The 13,126-nt window shown below is 44.4% G+C and overlaps 2 protein-coding genes across 4 annotated transcripts in view; both read right to left on the bottom strand.

Moving 5' to 3' along the window:
* LOC147717624 (E3 ubiquitin-protein ligase TRIM39-like) overlaps window positions 1-13,126 on the bottom strand; it is a 686,221-nt gene that overhangs the window by 280,645 nt on the left and 392,450 nt on the right. The window lies entirely within an intron of this gene.
* Window positions 1-13,126, bottom strand: part of LOC147717625 (E3 ubiquitin-protein ligase TRIM39-like) — a 356,597-nt gene that overhangs the window by 280,645 nt on the left and 62,826 nt on the right. For all 3 annotated transcript variants that reach the window (XM_086924411.1, XM_086924412.1, XM_086924414.1), the window contains exon 3: window positions 10,044-10,274. In XM_086924411.1, coding sequence (XP_086780537.1) covers window positions 10,044-10,274 — 231 coding nt within the window. The remainder of the gene's footprint in view (window positions 1-10,043; window positions 10,275-13,126) is intronic.

The raw sequence follows: 13,126 nt of genomic DNA, 5'->3' as shown, positions 1-13,126 counted from the left end.
AACCAAACTCAACTCTATTTAAAAAATTATTTTCTGCCTCTGCCCCTAATACAATAGAGTAAACGTCTGTTGACATAGTCGTAACACTGCTATCACTTCCTCCACCCCCAATTAACCCCTGCATATACTGCAGTGCTGCAGCCATCTGATATAACCTAAAATCAGGTGCCCCTCAACCACCTCTTTCTCTTGGGAGGGTCATATATCTATAGGCCCGTCTAGTTTTCCCATGTGCCCAAATAAATCTATTAAGTACCCTCTCTAACAAATTAAACCATCTAGCCTCGAAAACTAAAGGAATAGAACGAAAGAAATATAGAAATTCAGGTAAAATTAACATTTTAATTATATTCGTACAGCCCATAAGGGAAAGGTGCAAATTATTCATCCTTTCTAAGTCTTTTTTAACTTTATCAATTAGAGGTGCCAAATTCTGCTCTACTATGTTATCCAAACTTGTCGTTAAAAGCACCCCTAAGTATACTGCTGAGTTGACCACCCTATCATCAGTACATACAGTATATCTATTTTTGATTATCTGCGTTTTTAGTCTATTTAGGCTATACCCTGAAATCTTTCCAAACCTCTGAGCCTCTATCTCCACCTCTTTTATAGCTAAGGTCGGGTTAGGAGTTAAAATTGCAACGTCGTCTGCGTAGGCTAAGGTCTTCACCACACAGTTATTAATCCTCATTGGTGGTATCTTTTGATTAGCTTCAAGCCTTCGCAATAGTGGTTCCAAATATAGCGCAAACAGCAGGGGAGAGGAGGGACATCCCTGCCTAGTCCCCCTAGCAATTTTTACTTTATCAGAAAGCCCTCCATTCACTCTTATACTTGCTGTTGGTGCATTATACAGTACCCGTATGGCTTTTATAAAAGGTTCCCCCAATCCACACCACCTCATAACCTGCCACAGATAATCCCATGAGACCCTGTCGAATGCCTTCTCGGCATCCAGAAATAGTGCTGCGACAGGGTCTCCTAGGATATCCGCAGAGTCTAACATCGTAATCACAGTCCTTACATGTTGCGTGGTCCCTTTCCCAGGAATGAATCCATGCTGGATAGGGGTTACAAGCTGCTCGATTATCCCAGCCAGCCTTTTTGCTAAAATTTTAGAGTAAATTTTAACATCCGAGTTCATTAATGTGATTGACCTATATGACCCTGGTGTTTCTGGTGGCTTCCCCTTTTTCAAAATAACTATTATGTTAGCCCCTCCCCACGTCTCCGGGCTGGGTTCCCCTACCTGTGCTTGTTGCATTATCATGAACATGTCTGTCAAAAGCACTTTTTTAAATATTTGATAAAATTCAAGTGGAATCTGGTCCGGCCCTGCTGCTTTACCTGCCGGTAAACTTCCAAGAGCTTCCTCTAACTCTTCAAGCTGTAATGGTCCATCTAATATTTCCCTGTCTTCTTCTGACATTATTGGTGGGGGAATATTCCTCAAATATTTATCAATCTCTTCTAGATTCGTTGGATCTTCTGGAGTATATAAATCCGCATAGAATTTTCTAAAGACTTCTCTTACTAGGTTAGTCTCCATGACCATGTTCCCCTGCGCGTCCCTTACTTCTTTTACTCCCGCTTCAGCTGCTCTCTGCCTAGTTCTAATTGCCAGCACCCGCCCCACCTTCTCACTAAGTTCGTATATTTTTTCCTTTTTTGTTAAGAAGTTATCTGCCGCCTGCCTCGCGAAACCTTCCACTGCTTCAGCTTTTAGAGCTATGATCTTAAGCAGACAATCCTCTAAGGGTAGATTGTGTCTTATAGCCCTACTTAAGTTTCCTTCCTCTCTTAGCAACCTCTGTCCTATCTCCTCTCTCTTTTCCCTTTCTCTTTTTTGTCTCCCCATTGCAAAACTAATTGTTTCACCCCTTACTCCTGCCTTGAATGTATCCCAGACCACCCCTGGGGCTGCTGTCCCCCTATTTATATCCCAAAACCATTTGATCCAAACTACCATATGCTCCCTATATGCAGGATCCTTTAAAAGGCCTCTCTCAAAAGTCCATTGTGCAGGAATTCTTGGTATTTGGTTGATTTTAATAGTAAGGATCACCGGACTATGGTCTGAGATTACCCTAGGTAACTTCTCCACCTGTGACTCGGCTAGTAAACAATTCGTTATCAGAAAGTAGTCAAGCCTAACCATTACTTTATGAGGGGCAGAAAAGAAAGTACAACCATCAAGGTGGGGATGTAGCTATACCCAAGGATCTACCAGAGCATTATGTGTGACCATATCTGCTAGAGCCCTAAATACTTTCCTTTTCCTACCTCTATAGGTCGCATTTTCTTGTGTAAATGAGCTCTCTAGATCGTGTATATTAAAATCTCCACAGCATACTATGGGTTCATTCCACTGGGCTAACTCCGCATCAAGGAACTGGAATACGTCAGGGTCATCTTCTGTAGATCCATAGATAGTAACTAGCGTTAATTTCTGCCCTTTAAAACAGATTTCTAAGATAACCCATCTACCCCATTTGTCTTCCTTCTTCTTCCCTACCACGACATCCCTTTGTCTACCCAGGATTGCTACACCTCTGGTCCTAGTCTCTTGTTTAGATCTTGCCAACAAATCAAATCCTAATTGCTCTAAAAGGTATGACCTACTTGACTCTATATGGGTTTCTTGCAGACATATCAAATCTAATCGCAAGGATTTTAAATACGCTGCAACTCTCATTCTCTTATTAGGCTCATTTAAACCACATACATTGAGTGATACTATCCTACATGCCATTGTGCTAACTTTGACAGGTACCACACAAGATAAACATTATTTATCATCATCAAACCAGACTGCATACTTTCACTAGTTCTTGAATACGTAACAATGTGCCATATCTTAAAGAAAAAATGTTGTCGTTCCACCCCCCCCCTCACCCCTGCTCTGCCCCCCCCCCCTCCCTTTTACAGGCAAATAGGTCAACTGACCTATGTGTGCCCGCCTTTGTTGTGCAAGCCGCTTCCCTCCCCCACTCAATTCAATTACTTTGCTGTGCTCCCCTTAAATCCCCCTCACTCTTATCCAGAAACATGTATAGCCATATATAAATATCTATACCTCTTAACCTCCCTTCTGCCTCCTCATTTCTTCTAAGAAGAGCTCAGCTTTAATCTCAGAGTTAAACATCCAAGTTTTCCCTCTCACAATTACTTTGAGTCTGGCTGGGTAAAGTAAATATGCTTCCATACCGAGAGCTTGGAGGGGAGCGATCAACTGCCTTAACTTCCACCTCCTCTCTACTGTGAAATGGCAGAAGTCAGGTCTAGCGAAAAAGGTGATGTCTTCAAAAGTCCTCCTACTCTCTGGCTTTGCCTTACTCAAAATCTCCTCTCTGAGCAGGAAGTTCCCAATATACACTAATATTGCCCTGGGATGGTTTTTCTGACCATCCCTCCCTCCTCCTCCTGCCCCCCCGGCTTTTCTTACTGTAAATGGGAACCTATGTGCCCTCTGTATTTCTGTTTCCCACTGCCACTGGGATTCTGGAAAGGCACCCTTCAGCAAATTTATCACGAATTGCCTGACGTCCTGTCCTTCTGACCCTTCTGCCACACCCAGCAAGCGAACGTTGTTCCTCCTCTGCCTATTTTCAAAGTCCTCCATCTTCCAACGCATATCCTCTGCCATTTTTTCTTGCTCTGTCTTGAATGACTGCCATCTCCCAACATCATCTTCCAGCTTGCCTGTACGCTCCTCAACCTCTGTGACTCGGTCCACCAGTTCATCATACAGTTTGTTGACCTTCCTTAAACTGTTTTGGATTTTCTTTGATGCCTGCCTCGCTCTGCGGCTCTCTGCCCTTGCTTCGCTTTGCATTTGTTTAAGAGTCAAGAACAGGGTATGAAAAGGGTCCCGTTGTGCAGGGATACCGACAGCTGCTGCTCCCTCCGCCGTGTTTTCATGTACATCCTCTTCCTGGTATACTTGTGAGGTTGCTGAATAGTCCCAGAGAAGTCGTTTCTCCAGTTTAGAATGTCTTTTTTTCATTGTAGACTCTTTCTCTGACGCGCTTATACCGGATTCAGTGCCTTCCTGTTCGTCCTCTTCTGCGCTAGTTTCTGACGATAATGTTGATCCTGAATCTTCATTAACTGAATAGAATTCGCCTTCCCCTTCTAGAGAAGTGCAATCACCGCCCCCCTGAAGGTGTTTGTTACTGTTTAATTCTCCTATAAGGTTCTCATTCACTAAACTCTCACGGCTTCCCCATGAGCCAGGCATTTTCTTTGAGGCGTTTATTTCTTCCTCCACCAACATTAGGGCTCCGAGCATATCGGCTGTAGTACCTCCTGTTGTGCCTCCCGTGTGCCTTGTGCCATTAAACTGCTCCCCTCCGCGCTCCCCTTTACCTTCACATTCACTGCTTTCCAGCGCCTGCTCCGCTTCGGCATGTACACCGCCGCCTGCCTGCGTTGCTTCAATGATCTGGCTTACTCTCGGCGTCGGCTCTCTCGGTTGCCTAGCAACCGCCCTCACAGAGTCTCCGCCGTCCGCTGCGTCCTCGAGGACGTTTCCTGCAACCGGAGTGTCAGCGTCTGCTATGCGAAGGGAGACCGGCATCTCAGCATCTCCGCATTTTGGCATTTCTACTGCTACCGCATCAGGGAGTTTTACTGTCAAGATCTCCGTCATGGTAGGCTGCCGCATTCCCGATTCTCGTGACTTCTGATCGTCTCCCTTTACTGGATTACTTTTACTAGCGCAGCGCGCCTCTCCTGGATTGTTGAGTTTGGAGATTAAACTCTGTTTCCGTAATTCTGCTTTCTTAGCTTTCTCTGAAGGAGGGGGGGGAAATACTTTTTTAATCGCGCCGGTGTTCTTTCCTGCTGGGGTATCCGATTTTGCGCTAATGGCTATTCCTGTCTTCATTGTTGCCGAAGTATCTGGTAGCTTTTTACCCCTCTCGCTCACCTTCTCCTGGTTGGGAGCACGAACGGGTATTTTAGGAGCCATGTAGTGTCCAGAAAAAAGTTTCAATAACGCTTCTTTCACTCGGACCCAAGCCTGTCCAACTCGCAATGTTTTCTTCTTAAAAGTTATTTCTACAAGCCACCAGCGTCCAAACTCCATTAGAGGTATTTCTCCGTGTAGCACAGCGTTTTCCACGATATATCAACTCATTGTGGGAGAGGGAATTAAATGCGACCTCTCAGCACAACAGTGCAGCGGCCATCTTGCCTTTCCCAGACACAAGAGCAGCCTTTCCCGAAAAAGCTGTAATTCCTAACTGAGAGGTAGATATGTCATGCTTTGTTTCTATGGAATTGTAATGCTAAATCCTTCTTAATGGTAAAGTTTGACTTTTCCTTACAATTTTGAATTTGACATATTTTTTAGAAAGTTGGCATTTATCCAACCTCTGCAATTTGTGCCTGCAGCCTGTCTTGGGTCACATGACTAAGTGTAGCTGACAGACTTTGTGAATTCTTCCCAGACAGGCATACAATAGAGAGATTTGGTGTGCCTGACGAGCAATCTGCTGGCAGTATGGGGGTGGTGGAGCTCTGCACAGCCCCACTTACACCTGAATAGCCTGTGCTCCGCCTTCACACAAAGTGCTCAATGACTGCCAGCCAGGGCATGGGAATCAGGAAATTCTAAGCACTTCAAAGAACCTTTCCAAAAACTTCCCCCACCTTCCAGAAGAAGGGCGCCAGAGTAATAGAAATATGACCTTCTGACCCACTCTGCAGTTCACTACTGGACCAGCAGAAGAGATATCAGAGTACTGCCTGCTGCTGTGACTTGCTGTGCACTCTGCCAGATTGATGCTGTACTTAGAAGGACTGCTTTGCTGCCTGGACCCTGAATTGATACATCAGAGGCTAGTGCTGCTGTTGAGCCCTGCATCTACACCTGAATTTACCGACTACCAGAAGTGACTCCAAGGGCTAGCATGCTGGCCTCCTGTTCAGAGCCATAGGGACATAAACAGGCTACAACCATCTTGAACCCTCACCGGGACTCAGCCTGAGTGAGCTCTGAACCCCCAAGAGGTGTCCCACTAGGCTGGATCATTGGCTGTGGTGCTGAAGGTGCCCAGATGGCTAATTTCCAAAACTGAGGCCTTAGACAACATTTAGCCAAAAAGTGCTCTGAGGAGCAAGAGGAGACTGGGACTAACCTGCTCGCCTTTCCACCCGAGGTGCATCGCCGATTGGATTGACTTTGTGACTTCTCCTGCTAGGTTCTCTGCAGCAGCAAATCAGTTTCAGAAGTCCTTCGCCAAAAGGGTATCTGACCTCGTAGAACTGTCTTCGGCTACATCCCTCTGCTTCGTCCCATTGGAGTTTTTTGACTTCCATTTCGGTGACTGAGTCCGAACACAGGTATCTTCACCGCAGCTTTGACCCAAGGTCATCCGACGACAAAACTCCCTTTTCGGACAACCCCTGCCACCTTGACTCACTTGACTTTATCTTCTCAGCTATTTTTCTTCAGAAACTTTTCTAAGTCCGAAGGTAAGCGCTGAACGTGCCCAATCCACTTTTTAATGCGAACCACATTCCATTGTGGTCGGCCTTAAATTTCGGCTTTGAGCTGGACTTGCAAGACTATGGGCCATATATATCACGCCTTTTTCCCGTTTGTAAACGGGCAGATTCTCAGAATCGGCCCATTTGCAAATTGTATCATTTCGACAGGCCATCGTAAAATAGAGAATTGCTAAATTTGCGATTCTCTATTTTGCGAATGCAATTAAGGAATTGCAGACTGCGATTCCTTAAATGCAATTCTGGAAGCACCAGCAATGTGCTATTCAGCCTTGAGGAATTGCAAATTTACCACCAACTTCAAGTTGGGGGTAATTTGCGATTTTCTTTAAAAAAGCACTTTTTGGACTTTTTAAAGGTGCAATATGTCGCACATACATGCCTTTATGGCATGTATGTGCGCAAAATGTGCACACATGCATATTTCAGGGGTGTAACAGGGTATCCTTTTGGCACCTTTGCAACCTTGAAATTACATTCTCAATTTGCAATTCTATAATTGGTAATCGCAAAATGAGAATTTCCTCCCATTCATTCATCTGGGTCTCCTAGTCCATACAAATGAATGGGAAGGTATTCCTTAATTGCGAATCTCAATTTGCGATTCGCAAATAAGGAATATATAGGATTCGCAACATTTTTAGCAAATCCTACACACATTGCATTTTGCGATTCTCTATTTGAGATTCTCTAAAAATCGTAATTTGAGAATCGCAAAACCTTTTTTTGATACATATGACCCTATATGTCCGCGGATGGTGCTATGATCTTTTTGGCGCTAGTTTTCATTAAAACTTTTAAAATTCATAACTAGGGTTCTACGGTGTCGAATAATTTATTAAAATGTACTCTATTTTTCTGAATTGATTTGGGATTTTTCTTGTGTTGTGTATTTCTATTTGTGTGCAGCATAAATACTTTACACATTGCTTCCAAGTTAAACCAGACTGTTTTTTGTGCTGAGCTGACCAAGGGATAACAGGTTAATTTAGTGACTGTTTACCGTGCAGGGGATTGTGGCTGTTGCTTGACCAGGGTTCACACCCTAATCAAACAACAACCTAATTCCTCACATGGGATCATCCATGGTCGCATTATTTAACAAACCCAGTCCAGATCAGAATCCCTACAGGGGGCATCCCATTGCACACAATTGAACCTTCCGCCTCCTCCAGCCAAATCTCGGAGCTTCTCTTCTTTATTTTGAGGTCTACTCTAGACCCACCCATGGTTGTGGGATTGTAATCTCTTCTCCAACAGCTTTGTGGATAATAACCGCTCTTCTGGCTGCGGTCCCAGGGGCCCAAATCTGGCATACCTCGGGTCCTGCATAGTGGGTTGTGCATGGCTAAAAGTTCCTGCCTGCATTGGAAGCCGTCTTCATTCTACCGGCAGTCATCTTGTCCAGCGTATCTTGGAATCAGGGTAGGCCACTTTGTGGATCTTTGTAGCTGCCTTTCGATACTCAAAAGTGGTTTCCAGTGGCACCTGCTGATGCAAAATCGCTCCCACTGCCTCAGCTCTAAATTCAAGGATTTCCAGCTCCCATCTGGTCCAGTACGGGCCTCAAATAGCCTTTCAGCACTCTGAGTTCGGCGAGGACTCTTCTACATGGGTCCTCCTCATAGAAACACACCCCTGAGTCGACTTCTAACCAACATATTTATAATATATTTGGTAGTGGATTCAGAGTGGTGTGGAATCATACATGGCTCCATTTAGACCCAGTTTACAAGGTTGATACTTTCTGACAATAAGAAAGGTTTGGTGCTCTTATTGTTTTATAGAATTACTAGCAGCCCGGCCCGACGTTGTCCGGGTATGAATTGCTGCCGGCCAGTAATATATTGTTTTGTAGGATTTCGTTTTGATAGCATTTCTTATCTGTGACACAGTGCACTGCTGATACACTGAAGAGTGCGCGTTCAGTAGTGTGTGAACTCGAGTTTCCCTACTTTATTTTTCCTTGCAATATTATATAGCGCGAACTCGACAACATGGCATGAGCACAATTTACATTAAAGAAGAACACATTCATTTGTGGTAGGCACGGGGAGACAAAGCGATTTGCCTGAAATCACAGGATGTTGAGCTGATGCCGAGATTCGAACGTAGCTCCCCAGCTCTAAAGTTCCCAATTCTAGAACTTGTGGCGGGAGGTGTATCTAAAAGTGTATGTCGGTGCTGGCCATCAATTAGAGAGACCTGTGCATTTTTCAATTGGGTGGTGAACACATTCATTTGTGGTAGGCACGGGGAGACAAAGCGATTTGCCTGAAATCACAGGATGTTGAGCTGATGCCGAGATTCGAACGTAGCTCCCCAGCTCTAAAGTTCCCAATTCTAGAACTTGTGGCGGGAGGTGTATCTAAAAGTGTATGTCGGTGCTGGCCATCAATTAGAGAGACCTGTGCATTTTTCAATTGGGTGGTGAAAAAATATGAGTATGTTGCTGGAGATGTGGGCCGCCGTGCCACCAATGTACTTACCGGGGGAGGGTAAACACCCATTATTCCGCAACTTTGTTTCCGCATACCATCACTCCGCATACTTTCATTACGAAAGTACCACAACTCCGCAATGCCATTATAACGCATGGCATTACATTTTATATGCTTTTATCACGCATACATTTACAACGAAATTCGTTGTAAATGCATGAATGGTAAAAGCATGTTTTTTTATGTTTGGATAAGGTAAGTATGGGTATATGGGTATATGTTTTGGGGTACTGAGGTATATGTTTTGGGGTGTTTGGGTATTTTAAGGGTTCAGATATAGTTTTGGGTTATAGGGTACAGGGGTAGTTTTAGGGTTTAGGGATAGGTATCGGGTTTGGGGTACAGGGGTATTTTATGCGTTCAGGGCTAGGTTTGGGTTTTAGGGTACAGGGGTATTTTTAGGATTCAGGGCTAGGTTTGGGTTTTGGGGTACAGGGGTATTTTAGGGTTCAGGGCTAGGTTTGGGTTTTGGGGTTCAGGGGTATTTTTAGGGTTCAGGGGTAGGTTTGGGTTTTGAGGTACAGGGGTATTTATAGGGTTCAGGGCTAGGTTTGGGTTTTGAGGTACAGGGGTATTTTTAGGGTTTAGGGAAGGTTTGGGTTTTGGGGTACAGGGTATATTTATAGGGTTAAGATGGGTTAGTGTTTAAGGGTGTTGGGGTTTTTTAAGGAGTAAGGGTGGGTTATGATTATGGGGTGCAGGGGTATTTAAAGGGAGCAGGGTGGGATTAGCACACAATATGAGACATGGCATGAAGGGAAGAACGTACCACAGGCCCCATCGTTTGTCACACCCCCCAGCACACGCCCACAGCAGACACGCCCCCAAGGGACTACTTTGCTGGCACGGTTCTTTTACCTTTTAAATGTATATGGTGGGCGTCTGCATAGCCTATGTCCTTCTGCTGCAACTGCCCTTTCCAACGCTGTATTGGGTGTTGTGATTGGTGCTGTGGTTCCTGAGATTACCCGCCTCAAAGGTTTGGGCTCTCTCTTTATTATATTAGTATGGATAACATTTTCTTACCTTTAATAACTCAACATCTTTCTGCTGACACTTTGAGTCGATCTCTGCGATCAGGCTCCTGAGGACAGATTGCTGTTCTTCATATTTGGTCACTTTCTCCTTGATGTTCTGCAGGCTCTTCTTCTCTTCATTCTCTAGGCTGCTGAGGTAACAAGATTTTTCCTTCTCCAAAAGCTTCTGGAGCTTCTCAAACTCATTATGGATTCGCTCTCTCTGGCTCTTGTACTGCGACTGCAAGATAAAAATAAAGCCCATACTCAAATTGCTGGCACTTCAGAAATATTATCAATGGACTCTGGGGCAGACCCCTTATGGCTTTCTTATTATTCACCAGGTGATTAAAGGCTATCATATATGTCATACCAGAGAAAGGGGGGTCCAGCAATAGAACAGAAAGCAGACCAGGCATTTTGTTTCCCCAACAGGGTCCATCAACAAGGGGGATCAGGAATGGCTTTTATTCAGGTCCAGCATACTTGCCCAAAGCAATAATAAAACAAAGGGGTATGCAGTTCCTAGGTAGGTCACCCAAAGGGCGTGTACGGAGAGACAAGGGGGTAACAATTCCCTTAGGGGGAAAAGTGTCCTCCAAAGAAAGTGAAATCAGAAGACGGCGGAATTCCTCCTTTTGGAACTAAGGCCCTCACACACCCAGCCAGCTAGGTATCATGCTTCATCATCGGAACTGCTCCTCTTCGGGTCGGCGGTGCAATACCCGACAGGCACCCAATGATGGGGCTCTTTGGCGGAGATCTTTAGTTCCTTGGCCTTTGGTGAGGTGTGGGTGAGGGGCCTTGGTAAGTGTAGATGTTGTATAGTGAAGGTACGATATAAAACCGGTTCGGTAGTCCAAAAATGTACTTTAATAGAATGGCTCCTACCCGATTAAAATAGAACTAGAGTGGCAACTTCGATCTTAAATTTATTCGTTCAAGATTGTAGTGCTCTACTCTATAATGGTCAACATGTTTCTTGCCATAATGTCTGAGGTCAGATGGCAATTCATCAGGTGCAATGTGTAAACTCTCTACACTTCGTGGTAGTGATAATTATCTACCTACCACGTATGTTATAGGATAAATACCTAAACAAAGATGAGGGTAATTAAGAAAAAGGAGGGAAAAAGGCACCACGATCAATACTACATGATTGTTGTGCATCCTCAATTATGCCATGACTCTCTGTACAACTAGAACGTGACCCATTGTGCTTGCACTGGTGACTCAAAATAACATTGTCTGATGTGTTGTGACAGGCAGCACAATTGCTGAAATATAACATTGTTATGACAAATACACCATGTGAAGAGGAAAAACACAATAAAGAAAATTAAAAGTACATACATCTCAGCTCTCATTGGTATGACAGGGTGATAGACTCACCCTGTAGAACCTCTGTTCATGCCTCAACAGTACCGGCGGGGCTGTGGCACTTTGAGGATAATTATCCTGAATGAAAGACAAGGGTATTGTGGGTTACCGAAACCGGTTGGTGAAGGTTTTAATGCCTTAAATTAACCGCTGGAACTCAGAAGGGCTCTGGAACAAACAGAAGCCCCTAACAAACACCGCTTAGTAATAGCCTTGATGCAACCCGGTTGTGCACGGTGGGACTGGCGGAAGAAACCACGGGCGGCAGCCTCCACCCACTCGCAATCCAGACAGCGGGGTGTGGATGGCAATGGACGGTGCACACTGCAGTGGGCTCCTGGGAATGCCCTGGCACATATTTCTTTTGGTTTTTTTACAAAGCAAGCTCTGATAGAAATCACTGAAGGGTAAGTCTACTACCAAACTGGAGAAGATTAGTATGCAGAAACGATGTTGTTTTTCATTTATAACCATCTATATATCAATGAGAATGGACTGATTAAAATATTTTAGCATAAACTAGACTACAGTTCACCGTTTCGTGCACACTCTTATTTCAATGGTGGCACCTTGAATGGAGTGAGTTGCTTCGAGTTGGCTTGTGCAAAGGTGCTATTTGTATCTGGACCAGCAGCACAAAGGGAACAGGGGTGTGCTGGTCCGATGGCTGGGCACAGGTCAATCCTCGGAGTCCTAACTGCACCAGACAAACCACGCACTGCACAGTGAGGGTGAGAACCTCCGAGGTGCATGTAGGCTGGTGGGGGTTGCAGGAAGGCAGTATCAAGGTGATTTAAGGTTAAAGCTAAACCTCCACCCCTCGAAGAGCAAGTGGCTAAGAACAGAGTTAGAACCATATATTACCTACCCCCGACAGCGAGGCCTTAGACAGGGCGGTTGAAGCAGGATTGGGTCTGTTACTCGGGCTAAGGACTGAATCATGTTGCCACCACAAGCAGATGATCACAGTGTGGTACATATTTCATCTCTGTTCAGTACAGTTATATGCTTGTTCCAACTACAAGGCTATGAGCACCTATGTGACTGATAAAAGGTGAATGCTTCAACCACATGAATCCTGAGTATTAGGCACTGCGGACGTAGAATGATTAACTGTTTAAAGCAGAATACTGCAAATGATGCCCAATCTGTGAAAACAACATTTCACTATTGTATGCATAACAAATGTGAGCGGGTGTTCGATGAATCAGGAATACCTAAAAAGGTACGCAAGATAATTCACTTTTTTTTCACTGAAAGAACACGGGATGTGAAAATATGTCCAGATTGCAAGCTTTTAAAAAAAGATGAAAAAGCAACTATTGCATCTGGGTTTTAGGTCTGATCAACTCTCTTCACAAGCAACGATGGGCGGATTTACACCACACAAGGGTGGAACCATCTCCTGAAATACCAGCTCTGCTGGACATCAAAGACAATCATTCAAAGTCTTGGTGGTTAAGAACTTTAATTAGGATTGTACTACTGTCAAATTACACATGCAGGCAAATACACCAAATACCAGGATATATATACTGGAGATTATCACTTTAATACTCCTAAACATTTAGGAGTCTCCAAAATTTTCTGTAGGGGGAGCTACTTCTGATCTGTGAAAATCATCGTAAACCACTGACGGCTAAACAACTCACGCATTTTTACCAGAGATCCTCATGCCTAGCATCATTGACTTCAAGGCTAATGTCCAAAGAG

Source organism: Lissotriton vulgaris, chromosome 5 (assembly GCF_964263255.1).
Source record: "Lissotriton vulgaris chromosome 5, aLisVul1.2, whole genome shotgun sequence".
Taxonomy (NCBI): domain Eukaryota; kingdom Metazoa; phylum Chordata; class Amphibia; order Caudata; family Salamandridae; genus Lissotriton; species Lissotriton vulgaris.
This window is presented reverse-complemented; position numbering and strand designations above follow the sequence as displayed.